The sequence below is a fragment of the Sciurus vulgaris genome (assembly GCF_902686455.1).
Source record: "Sciurus vulgaris genome assembly, chromosome: 14".
In the NCBI taxonomy this organism is placed as follows: domain Eukaryota; kingdom Metazoa; phylum Chordata; class Mammalia; order Rodentia; family Sciuridae; genus Sciurus; species Sciurus vulgaris.
Window position 1 is genome coordinate 6,531,633 of NC_136475.1, and position 18,823 is coordinate 6,550,455.

The 18,823-nt window shown below is 48.2% G+C and overlaps 1 protein-coding gene across 1 annotated transcript in view; it reads left to right on the top strand.

Annotated features, from left to right (window-relative positions):
• Positions 1–259: 259 nt before the first annotated feature.
• CKAP2L (cytoskeleton associated protein 2 like) overlaps positions 260–18,823 on the top strand; it is a 28,042-nt gene continuing 9,478 nt past the window's right edge. The window contains exons 1-5 of the mRNA XM_079110657.1: positions 260–355; positions 2,291–2,357; positions 3,940–3,991; positions 10,579–11,792; positions 14,861–15,068. Of these exons, the coding sequence (XP_078966783.1) occupies positions 313–355; positions 2,291–2,357; positions 3,940–3,991; positions 10,579–11,792; positions 14,861–15,068 (1,584 nt within the window). The 5' untranslated portion in view covers positions 260–312. The remainder of the gene's footprint in view (positions 356–2,290; positions 2,358–3,939; positions 3,992–10,578; positions 11,793–14,860; positions 15,069–18,823) is intronic.

The window sequence follows — 18,823 nt, forward strand, 5'->3', positions numbered from 1 at the left end:
TCGGCAGTCGGGGTTCCGGGATCCAAGCTCATCAGACCCGACAACCGCGCTGGCCTATCCCTGGTCTGAGCGTCCCACCGCCCCTCGAGGCCCCGCCCCGAGCCCGCGCGACGGACGTTCCTCCAATCACAGGGCCCCAGGGAAAGAGGGTCAGGGCCAATCGCAAAGCGTCTGTTTCCTAGCGTCCCGCCCTCCCCTGCTTCCGATTGGTGGGTTTCAAAACCCGCGGAAACCAATGAGAGTGCGGAGAAGGCGGGGCTGCGGCCGTGGCTCCGGGCGCGGCTTTTGAAGGAAAACTGTCGCCGAGAAGTCATGGTGGGGCCGCGGCCTTCCTCTGCCGCCGCCGCCGCAGCGGGTGAGTAGGACTGCGAGCCCCCGGTTCCTGCCAGCGCTGGGACACGGGCGGGGAGGCAGGGGTACACCGAGCGAGTCCCTCCTGCGGAAGCTGCCCTTCCGCTCGCCTGCCTGCCTCGGTCTCGGCGCCCGGAGTCGGGGCCCCAGACCCCGGGAGCCGTGCGGGGCGAGGTGCCGCGTGGCATCTCCCCTGCGAGCCCTGCAGCAGCCCCGGACTCCGTGTCGCTGCCACCACGTCGGGAGGAAGCAACCGAGGCCCAGGCGCGGGGTCCCAGCACGGACGGGGAGCAACGCGCTGGATCTGTGCGGTCCGGGCTCGGCACGCCGCCGGGCGTGGCCCTCGGTGCGCTTCCCCCCGGACGTCGACAGAGCCAAGAGGCGGGGTCCCACCTGCAGCCCGGGCTGCAGCCTGTTGCCGGGTTCTGCACTGACGGCCAGGGATCGCGGTGTCCCTGACCTGGCCGATGTGCCCGGAGCCCTTTCCTGCCCTTCAGTGCGTGCATACGCGGTCCTGATTGTTTTATCAGCCATCCCTCTTGTTGTCAGCTCCGTTCTGGGCACTGCTCTAGGTGCTTCTAGGCAACAACCCTGCAAGTTGGGATTCTCTGTGCCCAACAGCAGCAAGGTGTACGAACCTGCCAGAAGTCACAGAACTTGGGATATCCCAACTCCATGGCAGACGCTGTAGCCCCTGCCCTCTACGCTGCCCGCTGTGGACCTCAAGTGTTGTGTTTCTCACCACTGTCTGCATCCAAGTTGGATAGCAAGACACAGGGCAACTCGGTTTAGATGAGGTTAAGAATAGTTTTGCATGCCTGTGGCCTTTTTTTTTTTTTAATCATAATGTGATTTTAGTCTTTTTCCACCATCTGCTCACTCACTGTTCCCCACCTTTGAATTCCCATAATTCTGTCTTTAACCTTTTCTTATGGCATCCAGATTTTTCCTTACATTTTAATTAGTGTTGTTTATCTCTACTACTAGATTGGAACTTCTTGAGGGTAGAAATATAGGTTGAATCTCCCTTATCTGAAATGCTTGGGACCGAAAGTGTTTCAGATTTTTTTTTAGATTTTGGAACATTTGAATATATAATGAGATTATCTTGGAGATGGGATCCAAATCTAAACATGAAATTCATTTACACTTCATATACACTTCATACACATAGCCCAAAGGTGGTTTTACGTGTTATTTTTAGTGCATCTGTGTTTTGACTAAACGCAGTCACATGAGGTCAAGTATGGAATTTTCTATTTATTAACTGATTTTTGATGTTCAAAAAGTTTTCAACCTTGGTACATTTTGGATTTCAGAGTTTCAGATTAGGGATGGTCAATCTGTATGGATTTTTCATCCCCTCACAGTCCCTTGCTTAGAAAGTCACCATGTAGATGTTTTCCATAAGCTTCCCAGTCTGGCCTGTTTTCTATGTAATCCCACAGGAAACCATGTAAGGGATTGTTGATAAAAATCACTGTCTCTGTCAGGAAAAAAAGTAAGATCAAGCCTAGCTCACCAGCTTAAGTGGGCCAATAACAGAATTTCTTTGTGTAAAGCGTGGTGTGCTGTAACTGAGAATGGTGGCTAATGGTGGCTGTGATCAAGGGCTCTGGACTCTAGATAAACGTGTTTTCAAATCCTGGCTTTGCTACAGAGTAGCTGGGTACCTAAGCATGTCATTTACTCTCTCTGAATCTCAAACTGCAAAATAGCTCACAGGATTGTCGTGTGGATTAAAAGAAGTAAAGAGCTTAGTGGAGGGCCTGGCATTTTAATAATATTGTCGATGTACTTATAGCTTAAAGGTAAACCTGTAGGACTGGGGATTTTGCAAAGCCTAAATCATTACCCAAAAAAGTGTCATCTTTTAGAATATAAATGAACTGGTTAAAATCTCAAGCTAAAGATCTGTGGTTGTTCACCTGTTTTGCAGAAGAGCGACAGAGAAAGCTCCAGGAATACCTAGCAGCCAAGGGAAAATTGAAGAGTCAAAACACCAAGTAAGTTTGTCTACCTGCGATTATGCCAGTTCTGTTGCCCTCGGTGCTAATAGCGATTTAAAGCCTCTTCAAAACACAGCCTTTGTTTGCAGCCTATTCGGCCTATATTGGTATCCGACCTTTTCAGACCAGATGTGATCAAAACCCCTGGGCAGCTTCCAGTGTTGGCAAAGACTTAAGCATTGTTATTTTGACAGCCTCAGAGAAAGAGGGAAAGGGTCCACAGCATTGCACACCATGCTAGAAGCGATCTTGTCCCTTCTTTGTGCTGGGAAAATTGATTCTCGTGATGGCAAACCTTGGTCAAGGAGTTGAATGGTCCTGGTTCTGGCGTTTCGTGCTGAAGTGGGAGAGCCGGTTTTATCCTGTCTATAATAGCAGCATGCTGGCATCCTCCAGCCTGAGAGTGCTCTTTGACCAGTTTCTCAACATTTACTTATGAGGTAGAAGGAACATAACTGCTTCATGATACCTTCTGTCAACATCTTACCATCTTTGTGGTGTTATTTATCCCTCTTATTTTGCATAGATATATTTTCTTCCTACTTGGGTTGCTCAATTTTTATCTGAAAATTAATGTTTACACACTTAATTTTCACTCTATTTTTTTCTTGGGTTTTAACTCAACTCTATTTCCTTTATTAAGTAAACCAAAATAATTTACTCCACAGATATATACTTAGTACCCATAGGTGTCAGTCACTCTCTCTGTTACAGATACAGTACTTAATGAGACAGAGGTCTCTGCCCACCCAGGGAGTATGTTCTAGATGATAGTTGCCTCTGTTAGTTTAGCGATTCTTTTTGGTCCATGTAGACTGAATCTTTCTGAATTCTGCCCTGATCTCTTTTTTTCATTTTTGTCTTACTAGCTAGATTTCATGTTATGTCCCTTTTTTTAAATTAATCCACACCTCAGTATCTACCAGGATACCAAATCCATGGATACTCAAGTTCCTTATATAAAATGGCTTAGTATTCACATGTAACATCCCCAGATTATTTATAATACCTAATACAAAGTAAGCCTATGCTCTATAAACAGTTACAGTGTATTGTTTAACATGTTCACTACAGATGCAATTTTTTTTCCAAGTATTTTTGATCCAAGATTGATTAAAACCACAGATGTAGAACCCAGAGATGATGGAGAATCAACTACATATCACTTTTTCCCCCTGAAAATTCACTATTTGAAGAAACTTATACCAAGGAAGTTCGTTACAGAAGCAATTGTCTTATCTCCAGTGTCTGCCACATTGCATTATCCAAGGAATGTTTGAATTAATAAGACTGCAAACATGAAGAAAACACATTTTTCATTAATACTGTTAGAATGCTACATTTAAGCATAGAATATGTCTGAAAGGATCACAAAAAAATGAGTAAGAGCAATTGTGGTCTTTCAGGAGGAGAATACAGGAAGGGAAGAGACAATAAGATTTCTCATAATTTTTGAATCATTTTATCATATACAGAAGTTCTAATGATTTAAAATTCTGATCATAATTTTAGTCACTGTACTTTCTATGCTTTACTGATCCTTCTATACTCAGGATTAATTGTATTTTGTCTTTCATAGGCCATATCTAAAAGCCACGAATAATTGCCTGAATCCTCCACCTTCTAAATCTGTAAGTAGAAATGAGTCTTTTAAAAGAAATATCCACAATGGAAGTATAACCAGTAATAAAAGTGATAAACATGATGCCAGCAAAAAGAACACATATTTCAAATATATTTTTCATAAATATAAGTAGTTTGACTTAATAAGAGAAACATTTTTTTGAAAAGTACTTATTTTAATTTAGTTTGGTAACCAAAAAAAAAAAACAAAACACGTGGGCATGGGACCTTTTAACTGCTAACATTCATTGAATACTGACCGTGTGCCTGGCTCCCTCTGACTCTAACTCACTGAGTCCTCACAGCCTTATGAGGGCAGGTTCTATGTAGCCCCATGGTATAGATGAAGGAACTGAGTCATAGAAAGATGGAATAGCTCCCAAGGTCAGACCGCTGCTAAGTGACTGTGGTCCACCTGCTTGGTACTGCCTGAAGTTAAGGAGCCCTGTCGTCCTCACTGAAAGGAACTCTTATGCTCAGTCTTCCAAGCCACTCAACAAGAATGTGCTCCCAGGCAATTCAGTTCAGCTGGATCGTACACAGAATGATGAAGGATCCTAACATATGCAAGGGAGAAATTAGCCTTCTGGAAGGGTGCAAACTGTTCATCTGCAATAAAGTTATTCACAAAAATCCCATCTCTGATTTCCAAAATCATAGTTCCATCAAAGTCCTAAGGCAAACAAATTGTGTTGCCCAAAGGGAGACATGGTTGACAATTTTATTGTTTTAACGATCCTTCACTATGTACATGCACACATACACATATGTATACATACATGCATACATGTGCACCACATCCTCAGACACCCAAAGATTAAAAAGATGTAGCTAAGGCAAAGCGAGTTTGTGGTGGTTGACGGGGTTGTGCTTATACTTCTACTTTATGCAGATTGTACCAGTATAGGCTGCAAGTCTGAAGGAAAAATCTGGAAAGAGTTTTCATTCAGAATTCCCAGAGGCATCTCTAGCAACTGATAGTACTGACTTAGTAAATCTGCTTCATACAGTTGTCAAGATAAAAAAAAAATGGGGAAGGAAATTCCAGAATTTAGGAGAAACTCAAAAGGACTGTATTAGACAGTGTCACAATTATATAATGCACTTCAAAAACACTTGGTCCACAACAGTAACACTAACAGCTGGGTGCTAACTGTCATCTAGATGCTGAGGAAGATGTGTACATTATCTCAGTACTAAAAATAACCCCGTAAGAAAGTCAACCATGTGATTTAGTACTCAAACCAGAACCTTTGAGAGGAACGGGAGGACTGTTAATAATTATGTTGGACCAAGAAGCCTAAATCAAAACTGTCCTGTGAAAACCAGAAGACAGGATGCCCTTCCTAGAAGACAGATTATCATGCCCACTCTACAAAATGAATGGACTGAGGCTCAGAGAGACTAAGTACTTGACCCAGTTACACAGGTAAGAGCCAGGTCTGGGACACAAGCAGGCTTTTCCAGTGTACCCTTACTACGGTGTTACTGCTCAAAGTTTTATGTAGTCATAGTAAGAACTGCCTAGGTCCAAATCCTAGCTCCATTTCATAACTAAGTGACTTGAGCAAATTATTTACCTGATCTGTAAAATGGGAGTGGTAGGAGACACCTCACAGGGTTGCTTGAGAGGACTGGATTAGGAACTGTGGGAACACTCTGATGTCTGCAGAGTGGGCTGTGCCCCTGCAGGCACACAGCCGGGCAGAATCAACCCCAGAGCTGCAGCTCTCATGCCCGCTTCTACCAGGATGATGTGTGGAGGAGCGGGCCTTGCCTGCTCCTCGTCCCCCCTCCCCCGGCACCTTCATCCTTCCTCCTCTTCTCAGTTCTTTCTTTCTCTGCCTGTTAGAGACAAACCACCCGCCCATCTCATGGCTAATCTTAATTCTCCTTGTACTCCAGGATGGAAATATCAAGTACAAAATCAAGGGACACTTTGAAATAATGGTGTTGGTGATAAAGCTTTTGCCGTTCACAGGTGGCTGAGAGATTTTTAGCACATACCTCAATATAAGCTCAAAAAGTTAGTATAACTGCTGTGGCAAAACATCTAGTTCTATCTACTTATTAGAAGAAAAAGGAATAAAAGTGATGCATAACCTTGTCATTATAGCAATAAGTAATATTGAACATGGACTTCCTGTGGGGTGTATATGGACAACCTCTGATGGGCTCTGCAGCCCCTTCCAGCCTTTATTTCACTGTATCGCCCTTTGTTTGTGTTTGTATCTTTTCTGCTAGTGGCCCTGAGGGGCAGTGTGATCTCATCTTCATGTCTCCTTAGAGTCTAGTGCCCATTATATGATCAACATCCAGTAAATCCTACTCTAGTGAGACTGGTGCTGGTTACAGCTTGTGAATTTTCTCCCTTCTCCTACTTCATGCAAGTTTGAATCAATTGTAATTTTACATTCTGTCTTTTGTTTGTTTGCTTGTTTTTTCAACTTGGCCCATCAGTTCTGAGGTGGGTTGAAAGTGACCAAGGGTCAGAGACCAGGGTTCAGAAGGCAAAAGTACAACCAGGTATAGGACACCCACCTGTCATCCCAGCAACTCAGCAGGATCCTGTCTGAAAATAAAATAAAGGACCAGCGATGCAGCTCAGCGGCAGAATGCCCTGGGTTCAATCTCCTGAACTCAGAAAGGAAGGGAGGGAGGGAGGAAGAAAGGAAGAAAGAGAGACAGAGGCTCAGCTCCAACTTGATCTCCAACTCCCTGTCTACTTTGGGCAGCTCACTTTCTTTCTCAAACGAAGGCATGAATTTAAGACTCTCTGACATTTCTTCCAGTTTTGAGTCTGTTTTCATGAGTTGCTAACCTGATAACTCTTCAAATTCAGTTTTTCCTTCTCAGTGGAATGCCTGGGTCTCATGACCAGTTCTTCCACCTATAATAAGTCAGCCGTCAGGCTGGTCTGAAGTCAAGCTATAGAGACTGTACAAGAGAAAAATATTTGCAAATCATGTACCTGAAGGATTTAGCATCCAGGATACCTGACTCCTACAACTCCACAGTTAAAAGACAAATGACCCAATTGAAAAATGGGCAATGGATCCAAATGGACATTACTCACAAGAAGATAGAAACAAAAAGAATTGCTCAGCATCCTTAGCCACCATTTAATTGTGAATTAATGCCATTTCACATCTGCTGGCATAGCTGTAATCAAAAAGATGCATGAATGTGGAGAGTTTGGAACCCTCCCAGATTATAGGCAGGAATGTGAACTGGTGCGGCTACTTTGGAAACCAGTTTGACAGTTCCTCAAAAGTTAGGCATAGCTTTGTCATATGACCCAGCAATTCTGCTTCTGGGTACATACCCAAGGAAATTAACATGCTCACACAAAAACTGGTACACGAATATTTGTAGCAACATTTTTCATAACCCCCCTGAACTGGAAATAACCCAAATGTCCATCAGTTAATGCAGGGGTGACCAAAACAGGTCCAGCCGTACAGTGGGACAGTATTCAGCTGTGGGAGTGCAATAAAGTACGTGTGTGAGAACGGGTATGTGGGAACCTCTGTACGTTCTGCTCAGTCTTATTACATTCACAAGCAGTGAAGGCAGAGCTTCCTGTGGCCATGCAGGCAGTGGCTCCAGAGGCCAGCGGAAGGACCCAACCTGCTGGAAGTTTGCAGGTCTGTGGTTTGAACCTCCCAAGGCCACAAAAGTAGGAGAAAGAAGCAGACCAGATCAACCAGAAGAAACTGCATTCCAAGAGGAATAAGCAGGAGAGAAGGAGAGAGTCACAGGACAAACCCTGTCAGAAAACCGAAGAAAATCAGATGATGAGAATGAACCCAAACCGGAGGAAGCGCCAGAGCCAGAGGGGAAGCAGAGCAGGAGGAAAACGAGAAGAGACTTAGCGAAACCTCAGACTCTCCAGGAGTTCAGAGAACGTGCACCATGCACAGGGGCCGGAGACGGCTCAGCGGGTAGCGCGCTCGCCTCACATGCACAAGGCCCTGGGTTCAGTCCCCAGCACCAAAAAAAAAAAAAAACAGGAACATACACATAACAGGCGTTTGAGCAGTGAAGGTATGTTGGGGAAGTGGATGAAACAGGAGAGGAGGAGAGTAAGAAGCAAGCTTACAGTGATGCGTTGGGAGGTCGATCAAAACCATCCTCACCCTTATCTGAGGTCGTTTACCTGGAGTTTGGTTTTTTCTGGTATTAATATTTCTATATAGCTTCCTTTTTATTAGCATTTTCCTGATATATCTTTGTCCATCTTTCTACTTTTAACCTGTTGCTGTTAGTGATTTTAGATGTATCTGTTGTTATCTGCATCTCATTGTTTGTTGTATTTTGAATAGGAGGGATTTGCTCACTATAAAAAAGAATTTCCTGATAGGATATAAAATGGAAAAAAAGGTTGTTAAATAATATGTGAATCAGATTTTTTAATAAGGTAAGGGTACATTTGTTTATTACATATATGCTCATTAAAAGCTGGGGAAGGATGAAAGACAAAAAGTTCACTCAAGCTGGGCATGATTGCACAGACCTATAATCCTAGCTGAGGTAGGAGGATCACAAGTTCAAGGCCATCTTCTTCAACTTAGCAAGACCCTGCCACAGAATTAAAAGGACTGGGGATGTAGCTCAGTGGTAGAGCACTCCTGGGTTCAGTTCTCAGTGCCGCCAAAACAAAAGTTCAGTTTCAGTGGTGGGATCATGAATAAAATCTTCTGCTTGTTTGTATTTTCCATATTCTTAAAATGAATACACATTATTGTTGCTAAAAATAATAAAATTTTATAACTAAGGAGTGAGAAATAAAACAAGTAATGACATACTGGCACGTGCTACAACAGGGTCAACTCTTGAAAACATTCTGATAAGTGAAGGAGCCAAACACCAAAAGCACACCCACGACAGGCAGGCTACAGAACGCAGTAGAAGCTGGACCAGTGCCAAGGGCCGGGGAGAGGGCCACGGGACAGACCCAGCACCGAGGGCCGGGGAGAGGGCCACGGACAGACCCAGCGCCCAGGGCCGGGGAGAGGGCCACGGGACAGACCCAGCGCCGAGGGCCGGGGAGAGGGCCACGGACAGACCCAGCGCCCAGGGCCGGGGAGAGGGCCACGGGACAGACCCAGCGCCGAGGGCCGGGGAGAGGGCCACGGACAGACCCAGCGCCGAGGGCCGGGGGGAGGGCCACGGGACAGACCCAGCGCCGAGGGCCGGGGGGAGGGCCACGGGACAGACCCAGCGCCGAGGGCTGGGGGAAGGGCCACGGGACAGACCCAGCGCCGAGGGCCAGGGAGAGGGCCACGGGACAGACCCAGCGCCGAGGGCTGGGGGGAGGGCCACGGACAGACCCAGAGCCGAGGGCCAGGGAGAGGGCTGTGGGGAGTGGCTGCAGACAGGCTCCATGTTTACTTCGGGGGCAGTGAAATGCCCGTTATCAGGCAGTAGTGATCACTGTCAACCTTGTGATATGCTGAAACACTCCAAATTATATGCTTTAAAGTTGTACATTTTCTGGTAAATTTTAAGTGGTAAATATTTAAGAAGTGTTCACAAAAGTGCAACCAAAATACAAGCTACCTTGGGAAGCTTTCGCCCAGCATCCCCACTTTTTCCACAGTGATATAGAAATCTGAGACGGGCGTCAGTGCTGGGCCAGGAGTGACACGCGCTACACTCCCCAGTTCTCTGCCTCCTCCATCCCACTCGAGCAACGCCACGTGCCAATACGTTTCAGGGCAGGTAGTGCTCTGCCTTTAAGGACAGACCCCTCACACACTCGCCCAGTTTACATGCAGTTCCTCACAGTACTGAGTCAGAAATAAGAGTGGCAGCCTGGTGCTCACGGAGCTCCTCCTGGAGGTGTGCACGCTTACACACGCCAGGTCCTCCTTTCTGACAATGCTTTCACCGTGGCTTGCTCTAAACTCCCTCCTTAGTTCTCAGTTTCCTGTAACCTGGTTCTCCTTTGCTTATCTAAAATCAAATCACACGACTAAAACACCTGCTTATGAATAAAATAGAGTCTGACCCTGAAGCCCCGCCCTGACACTCCTGCTGGGATGCTGGATGCTTACTGAGAGGTGCTCAGCACCGCTGAGGCGGCCCAGCCTCTCGTCCCCCAGTCTGTCTCCTCGTCACTGCTCTCAGGCAAGGCAGAGGTTCCCGTGTGAAACTGGCATTAACAAAGGCGGGTTTTGTCGTGGCTGTACAAAGTGCAAGGAGCCATCTGTTGAGAGGCATCGTAACATAGGGTCTTCAGGATGTCTCTCCAAGGTCTGTGGAAAGACGTCACTGGAACATAACAGGCATTCTGCAAGCACTGTTTGCTTTAGGAAAAGTCATTTTTTAAACAGCAATTTTTGTGTATTCACTGAATGTCTACTTAATTCTGTCAAGCTGAAAGGATTCGGATGCACTTCTGACGGAGCTCAAGTTATTAAAATCACCTATTAATGAAGGGAGACTTTCTCGGAATTCAACTTTCCTAAATGAAATTCTAATTAAAACAACTAAGTTTTTCTAGCATCAGTTTTAAACAGTTATTTTTATCACTGTTTTAAAAACAGTGACTATTGTTATGAATTTTTAAAATATATGTTTGTCTTTTCAGACTATTGGACCCCAAAGGCATGTTACCAAGCATGCTGTTTTTCCTGACACAGCTACAAGACCCATCAGCACTAAACCACTGCCTAGACCAGCCAACATCAGAGAGTTCCAGAAGCCAAAGTTGGAGCCACCAAATCTGGGAAGAAGACTGACCTCAAAATGTGTTTCTTCTAACCCAAACTGTAAACCTTCCAGCAAGAGCCACCAGCAACATAAAGCTGGATCATCCACTGCAGGAGACTTACCAAGAAAACCCACAAGGTCACCTAACACACAAGAGCAGCAGGTAACAGGTCAAGGAATTGTTCCACATACAGACCTTGTGGATGGCCCCCATGTTGGAAATGAATCTGTGGGTGGCTTTTTAAAAGAGATGGACAAAGAGAACTTGTCCCATGCCCTATCAGAACCTGAGAAGATGCCAGATCCTGAACTGTGTACCATAAGTAAGCCAGAGATCAACACTCATAATCAAACCAAGAGCCGTTTGACTTCTCAACAAGTCCTGGGCAAAAGTTTGGTGACTAGTGCTGTTCTGAAAGACAGGGTTAATAAGCAGTTTGTTAGGAAACCACACATCCATACTGTACCCCTGAAGTCACAGCAACTCTCTAAGAGAAAAGATCTCGCAAAACCAGGAGAAAAGCCCCCAAGGACAGCTCCCCCTCCCCTCGTGCAGACACTTGGTAGGACTCCTGCATCAAAGAAACCAGCAGCCAAAGACATAAGAAGTGTAAAGGCTGAAAGGGGGAAGCACACGCGGTCATGCTCTGTCGCTGGACAGGAAGCAAAGCGTGCCAACCCCAGGACATACCCCAGTTGGCATCAGGGAGAACTTAACCACAGACGTCCAAGCACCAAGCAAGATCGGAAGTCCATGCAGCCTTGTTCTAGGCCTCAGACATCTTGTGGACTGCAAAACACAAGAGCTGTAGGCCAGAAGCCCAATGTGGCAACTGGCAGGTGTAATTCAGTTGTTCCAAGCACCCCTAGCATAGGAGCAAATGGGACCAAGGACAATAAACACAAAAACGTCCAACAAAACGCACATATGGGGGACTCCAGGTTGAAGACAACTCTTCCCCAGAGCCATTTTCTGAACAAGACAGCTCCCAGAACTCAAGCTGAAGTCACAGCCACTAACGGCAGAGGCGTCCCACGGGGTGCACAAACTAACCCGAACACCAAAAGGAAGGCAACCGCAGAGGATCGAAGGTACGTTGTCTTACTTCCACAATGTTTCAACTTATGATAATTAGGCAAATTGACCCTCAAGAATACTTGGTCAGGGGCTGGGGAGATAGCTCAGTTGGTAGAGTGCTCGCCTTGCAAGCACAAGGCCCTGGGTTCGATCCCCAGCCCCACCAAAAAAAAAAAGAATACTTGGTCAGCTGGGCATGGCGCGTGCCTATAATGCCAGTGGTCAAGAGGCTGAAGCAGGAGGATCGCGAGTTCAAATCCAGCCTCAGCAACTTGGGGAGACCCTGTCTCTACATAAAATATAAAAAAGGGCTGGGGATGTGGCTCAGTGGTTAAATGCCCCTGGATTCAATCCCCAGTACAAAAAAAAAGAATAAAGAGAACTTGGTCAGAAAATAGGCCATAAATAACTCCCAAGTAATTTGTAGCTATAGCCTGGAAAAAAGGATGATTTCAAGCAACTATAACAAATATCAAGACTTTGAAGAGCTAGGTGATACATACATGTTATTCACGATTCTCCGTAATTTCATACATGCTTGAAATTGTTCTTAAAATAGTTGAAACACAGAGAATGAGTAAGAAATAGGGTTGAAGACATAGACTATTCACACAAGAAGCATCTGCAGGGACCAAACCACAGCAGTTGGCAGGCTAGAGGGAGCTCAGGTGGGACTCCAGTAGCCAGGAGCAGAGGATGGGAGCTCTGTCAACCAGCCCCTGGTTGAGTCAGTAAGTTTTCAGGGAGGCAGTTGCAGGAAGCGTCCACGAGGCTGAGTAGGCCAGCTGCGCAGGGAGAGCTCAAGCCCAGAGGAGCTGCTGTCGAGTAGGGTTCAGGCATAAGTCAGGATCTCGCTTGCTGGGGCTTAGCCTTGACAGACCCCATACCACTAAGCCAGAGGACCTTGTGCATTTGCTGCCTGGGGTCAGGAAGTCTCAGAACGGGGGATCTCCCAAGGGAGGGACGAAGGGGTATTGGAGCAGAAAGCCAGTGGTTCCTGGCACAGACAAGAGAAGCGTACAAAGTCAGAGGAGGGCTCCAGGGGTGGCAGGGTGGGGTGAGGGCAGGGGCTGGCCTCGGGAGACCCCCGAGCTCTGCCTTCTGCAGAGACTGAAGATGACCCACCTTAGACAGAAGTGTCCTCCGAGACCTGGGGCTGCTGACGGGGCAAGCCTTCTGAGCAGAGACGTGGGCAAGACCCCCAGCCACCAGGGTGGCAGGCAGGGTCCCTGCCCTCAAGCTCCTAGGCCAGAGAACAGGGATGTGGTCATGTGATTGTGTGTGGCATGTTGGACACTTAGTCACTAAAGGACCAGAGTCTGTGGAAAGGTCTGGTCACTCACTGTCCCCGAGAGCTCGGGTGCCTACAGCGGCCAGGCGCTGGGAGAGCATGGTGAGCACCGAGGCCATCTCTGCCCTGGGTGCTGCCGCAGGTGCGTGGACGGAGGCTAGAGGAGTGAAGTGCCGGCCTGAGGTCCCAGGAGCACCCTGGTTCAGGAAAGAAAAGCACCTGCTCCTATGTTTGGGAGGGCAAAGGAAGATGGCCAAGCACGTGGAGGAAACGCCTGCCAGATGTGTCAGCCATGGTCAGCGTGAAGGCCCTGAGAGCCGTCGGGTATGGGGCGCGAGGGACTGTTTCAAGTTTCGCAGCTGTCGCGTCTCGATTAGAATTGTGGTTGTGCAACTTCGTGTTTATGCTAAGAATCACTCGCTCAGAAAGGGCAGATTTCACTGTTGGTGAGGCCGGAGTGCGCCAGGCCCTGTGCCAGGCCCTGGATGGCCCTGCTGCCCCCATGGAGCTAGCATTCTAGTGCAGGAGACAAACGCAGCACGTTGGCTCAATGAGGCAGGATAATCCCGGACGATTAGTCTCCAAGCAGGTGTCTCGTAAGCAGAAGACCCTGAGGCAGGAGTGAGCACGTCAAGAGACCCCAAAGATGCCGGGTGGGCAGTGAGCCAGAGAGACGGGTGGACCTGAGGTGCAAAGATAGCAGGAGCCAAGTGGTACTGTGCACTCTGACCGTGAAGAGCCCTCGACTTCTCCAAGGGAAGTGGGCTTGGAGAGTTGCTTTCCATTTTAAGGTCAGCTGCTGTGTGCCCAGGGGGCTTAATCAGGGCCCCGAATAAGCCTAGTGCAGCATGTCAGACAGAAGGTGACAGCGTAGACAGGAGGCGCCCACTCCACAGTGATGGGTCAGACAGGAGCGGAAAGACAGCACCACTCACGTTGGCCCTGGAAACTGGGTAGGTTGGTGCTGTCCATCAGAGTGAGGGCAGATTTGAAGATGAAGGTCAAGAGCTTTGTTTTGAACCTGTTCAGTTAAGTGTCTGTCAGACATCAAATGTAGATCAACTAGGCAGGGGTTTTACAAAGTTAGGGGCTCCGAGAGAGATCTGGGCTGAAATGGACATTTGCAAATCACTAACACAGTCATAATTTAAAGCTAGAGACCCTCGGTCTACACACTAGCGTCTTCACATGTTGGCACACCCCAAACACTCCCAGAAAGTACTGTATCACCTGCTCAGAAACAGGAAGGCGGACTGTGCTCAGTGGAGGAGAGCCAGGTCAGGACTTGGGAACAGCCACGTACGAAGAGTCCTGAAGTCACCAATCCAATCTGTAAAAGAAAGGGAGCCACGTGGTCAGAGAGGACTGAGGAGCTGAGTGAAGTGGGGCACTCCGAGCACCAAGACGCTGTTGAGGGCACAGTTGCAGGTTTGGTCTGAGGTGAGGGACAGCTTAGGGGGAGAAATGGAGTGCAGACCCAGTGACCTCAGAGATGGACAGTGTCTCAGGAAAGCAAGTGTAAGGTGGCTACAGGGAATGGAGACTTCAGAGAGCAGTGGTGAGAAGAATCTTAGCATCCCAAGACCAGACCCTAGTGATCCCGACACCTGCCTTCTGCTGGGTGGGCACAGCCCAGTGCCACTGTGCCTGCTGTCACTGTTCTGATTCCATTCTCCTGACTGTAGTCAAAGGTGTGGACTTACCCGATCACTGCAGATCATATGCTTTAAAAGCTAGATGCCGCTTTTTTAAAAAGTGAAATCTTGTCTCTCCCCTTCGATTGCATAACAGGAAACAACTGGAAGAGTGGCAGAAATCTAAGGGGAAAATCTATAAGCGGCCCCCTATGGAACTTAAGACAAAAAGAAAAATAATAGAAGAAATGAATATTTCGTTCTGGAAGAGCATTGAAAAAGAAGAGGAGGAAAAGCGAGCGCAGTGGGAGCTGTCCAGTAAGATCAACCGCACGCTGACGGGGTGCCTGCGGCTCATCGAGGAGGTGAGAGAGGGCGGGAGGCACCAGGTTCCCCACAGCAGGGAAAGCGAGCTGCCTTGGTGACACAGAGCAGTGATCGCAGCAGTGGTGAGAGCCAGCGCACTGAACAGCGGCCCATGGGGCCGGCTTTTGTCGAGCACTGCACTGTTATCTTGTAGAGTTACCACAGTACCATTACGCTGCCACTGTGCAGGTGGAACAGGCAGAGAAGCAGGGAACTGACCCATAACCCAGCAGTCTGGCCGGGGTCCCGAGAGTTTCAGCTTCGCCTTCTTCAGGTATCGCGCTCCAAGAGCAGACACTTAAAATTTGGGTGCGCAACTGAAGCCAAAGGGCAAGCCCAGGTAGGACTGGAGTTTCCCCAACACCCTTGGTAGCTAGAAGTGGTGTCTGCGTGTGTCTCGGGCTCTCCAGAGGAGGGTGAGGTCGGTGGAGGCAAAGGGCATGAGCTAGGAGGTTCCCCGGCGGAAAGGCATATTAATAAAAAGCAGGGCGGGCACTGCCTGGCATGTGTGAGGCACCGGGTTCAGTCCTCAGCACCACATAAAAATAAACATCTAACGAAACTAAAAAATATTTTAAAATTTAAAAAAAAAAAAAAAAAAGCAAGGGGGCCGGTTTATCGCTCAGGGGTCGCAGCCCTGGGTTCCATCCCCAGTACGCAGCTCACTGGATGAATAATGATGGGCAGACCCCTGGGCAAAGCTCCCTACCAGAAGCAAGTCCACGCTGCCCTTTGGTTGGTGGCGTTGGCGTTAACAAGAAGGAGGCCTTCAGATTCGTGCTTTCACAGCATCGGTTGAACATTCGCCATTTCTCTTTGTGGAATCAAACTTCACTTCTTTTTTGGTTGGTTTGTTTGGCTTTTGCTTTCATTGCATTAAAAAAATACATGCGTCTGTATCATGGTCACTTCAGAGGACCCTCGGCCAAGACCAGGCCTCCCTGCGCCTGGCACACGCACTCTGGCAGGCCCAGCTGCTCCCTGCGGGGACCCCACTGCCCTTGCCCCCAGGCGGCTCTTGTGGGCGCCCCTGCGGGTGCAGAGGAGAAGCTCCAGCTTGTTCTGCGGGTTGCCGTCGCTTCGTTTTACATTTTTGTTCACGTTCTTCGTCACCTTTCTTTGTCGCGTCTCAGTGGTATGCTGACTTTTGTCAAATTGTTGTGGAAATGACAAGAGAAAGTAGGAGAAACCAAGCTGTGTTCACACTGCCAGGCCCAGAGGAGATTAGCATTCCAAAATCCTGAGCCCTGACCCACAGTTTCTCACGATATTCTTAGATATTTCACGTCATCTTAAACCCATCCTATCATGGGGGCTTTTTCCTCTTTTTTAAAAAAAATGATTCCTGATTTCTGCGGCTGAAGGCCTGTGCAGGGTCTCCCCCGTAGAGCATGGCAGAGAACGGAGAAGGAGCAGCTTGCCCACAGACACAGCTACATTTCAGGAGCAGGAGTCAGATCTTGGAGCCCTCTTGACCATGCAGAGGGCAGGGCCACGTGGATCCGGCTTCCTGGAGAAGGCTGAGCGGGAGGGAAGCTGACCCTCCCCTGACTCCTCCCTGACGTTTCTGTCATTTCATTTCACAACCAGGACTGGTTTCGCCACCACAAAATGAGTTGGACTTTTCCCTTCTTTCTTATGAGAATGGTCAGCACAACTTGGCATTTCCTTTGGCTGGCCACAGCAGCATGGACTGTGCTGCTTTGGGGGATAGTCTTTTTAATGTCTTTACTTTTTTCTGTGGTCTTTGGTCTGTTTAGGTTTTGTATTTCTTGAGTCAACTATAATAAATTTTGTGCCTTTTTTGAACCAGACTTGCCAAGGATTTCTCTGTGATCTTTTTCAAAGTGTGTATTTTGAGTTTTATTGATCACTCCTTGTGCATCAGTGTTTGCACCTACTGTTTATTGTCCTCTTTAAAGTCTAGATAATTAGGTCAGCCTTTCTTATTTTCTTATAAATATGTTTAATGCTATAAATTTGCCTCTAAATTTGACTAATACTCTTCATCAATCAGGGTCCAGTTACAAAAGCAGGAAACACCAAATATCTCAATAAAAGATGCAGGAATTAGGGATACAATATTCTAAGTGTGTCCCCTGGAAGCAGAGCCTGGGAGGAGGATTTATGTGAAAGGAACTTATCAGGAAGCAGTTCCCAGGAAAGCTGGGAAGGAGGGGGCCAGCCGTTGGAATGGGCTGTCTGAGGAGGATGGCTTGGCACCACAGGAAGCTCCGGCCTCCACTGCAGCGTGAATTCATGCATGGCCCTCTGCGATGGCTGTCCTGGGCACGTACCAAACGGCACAGGGCAGCTGTTGAAGTAAAACACAGAGTAAGCGGGTGCCCAGAACCCTCAGGCCCCAGGTGACGGTGGAGTGACTGAGGAGCAGCTGGCACCCACGGGCTCTAGCAGAGCAAGGAGGCTGAGTGTGCAGGGCAACCACACCAGGGTTTTCCCTGCTCTCTCACTCAGGTCAGCAGAGTCGTTTTGGAACCAGATGTGGGGCTGTGTCCTCACCCAGTTCTACAGCAGACACCAGCAGACACCTCCTGGGAGGCAGCATCACATCCACAGTTGGAGAGCCGGCACTACAACACTGCCTGCCCTGTGCTCATGAGAGCCAGCTGGAAGCCAGTTCTCATCACTTCTGAGTGGCTAATTCGCTAGAGCAGCTCACAGAACTCAGGGAAACACTTTACTTACTTTATACTTAAATGTTTAATATTAAGAATATGGCCAGGAAGGCTGGGCATGGCGGCTCACACCTGTAATCCCAGAAGCTGGGGAGGCTGAGGCAGGAGGGTCCAGAGTTCAAAGCCAGCCTCAGCAACTTAGTGAGGCCTAAGCAATTTAGTGAGACCCAGTCTCTAAATAAAATATGAAAAGCACTGGGGATATGGCTCAGTGCTTAAGTGTCCCTGGGTTCAATCCCTGGTACCATATAAATAATTAGAAGGGATACAGAGGAAGATGTGCATAGGGCAAGGCACGTGGGAAGGGCGGGGTGTCCAGGCCTTCTCAAGGCATACCACCCTATAGGCACCGTCATGTGCTCTGCTACCTGAAAGCTCTGTGAAGGCTTCATTACATAGGCATGATTGACACGATTGATTGACTCGGGGTCACTGGTGGGCAGCTTCGCCTCCAGCCCCTCCCCAGAGGGAGCCAGCCCTCTAATCCTGCCTTGGTCTTCCCAGTCGCCAGCCACCACGGAAGCTGTCTAGGCGCTGCCAGCCATCACCAACTCATTAGTAGACATGAAGACATTGCTTTGGAGATTCCAAAGATGTTAGGAGTTGGATGCCACACTAGGAAAGGAGAGGCCGGTGGGTATGGGAAGCCCAGCCAGGGGCTGAAGAGGCCTGTGGGCCTGGGTCTCAGACCTTGAGAACAGGCTGCTACCGGGTGGGTGCTGTGTACATGCGCATGCACACACAGGCTCAGTGGGTGGGATCTATGAATGCCAGAAAGGGGGGTGGCTGAACCCAGTGCTGCTGCCAGGGCGAGGAGCCATTGCTGGGCGGTGCAGGCCGTGGAGCAGGCAGTGTCCCCTCCTCCCTGCTGCCTCCCTCCGCTGCCCCACATTGGCAGAGCCCCAGGGAGTGGCTGCGGAGCAGAGCATCCTTACAGAGTTCAGCATCTTACCACAGAGGCGATAGGTGGGTGGAGCTGGGGACCAGAGCTCAGTAACCAACGTGTTTTCACTGTTCGTTTCGAAACAGGTTGAGACTTCCATTTTGAGTTTGAAATT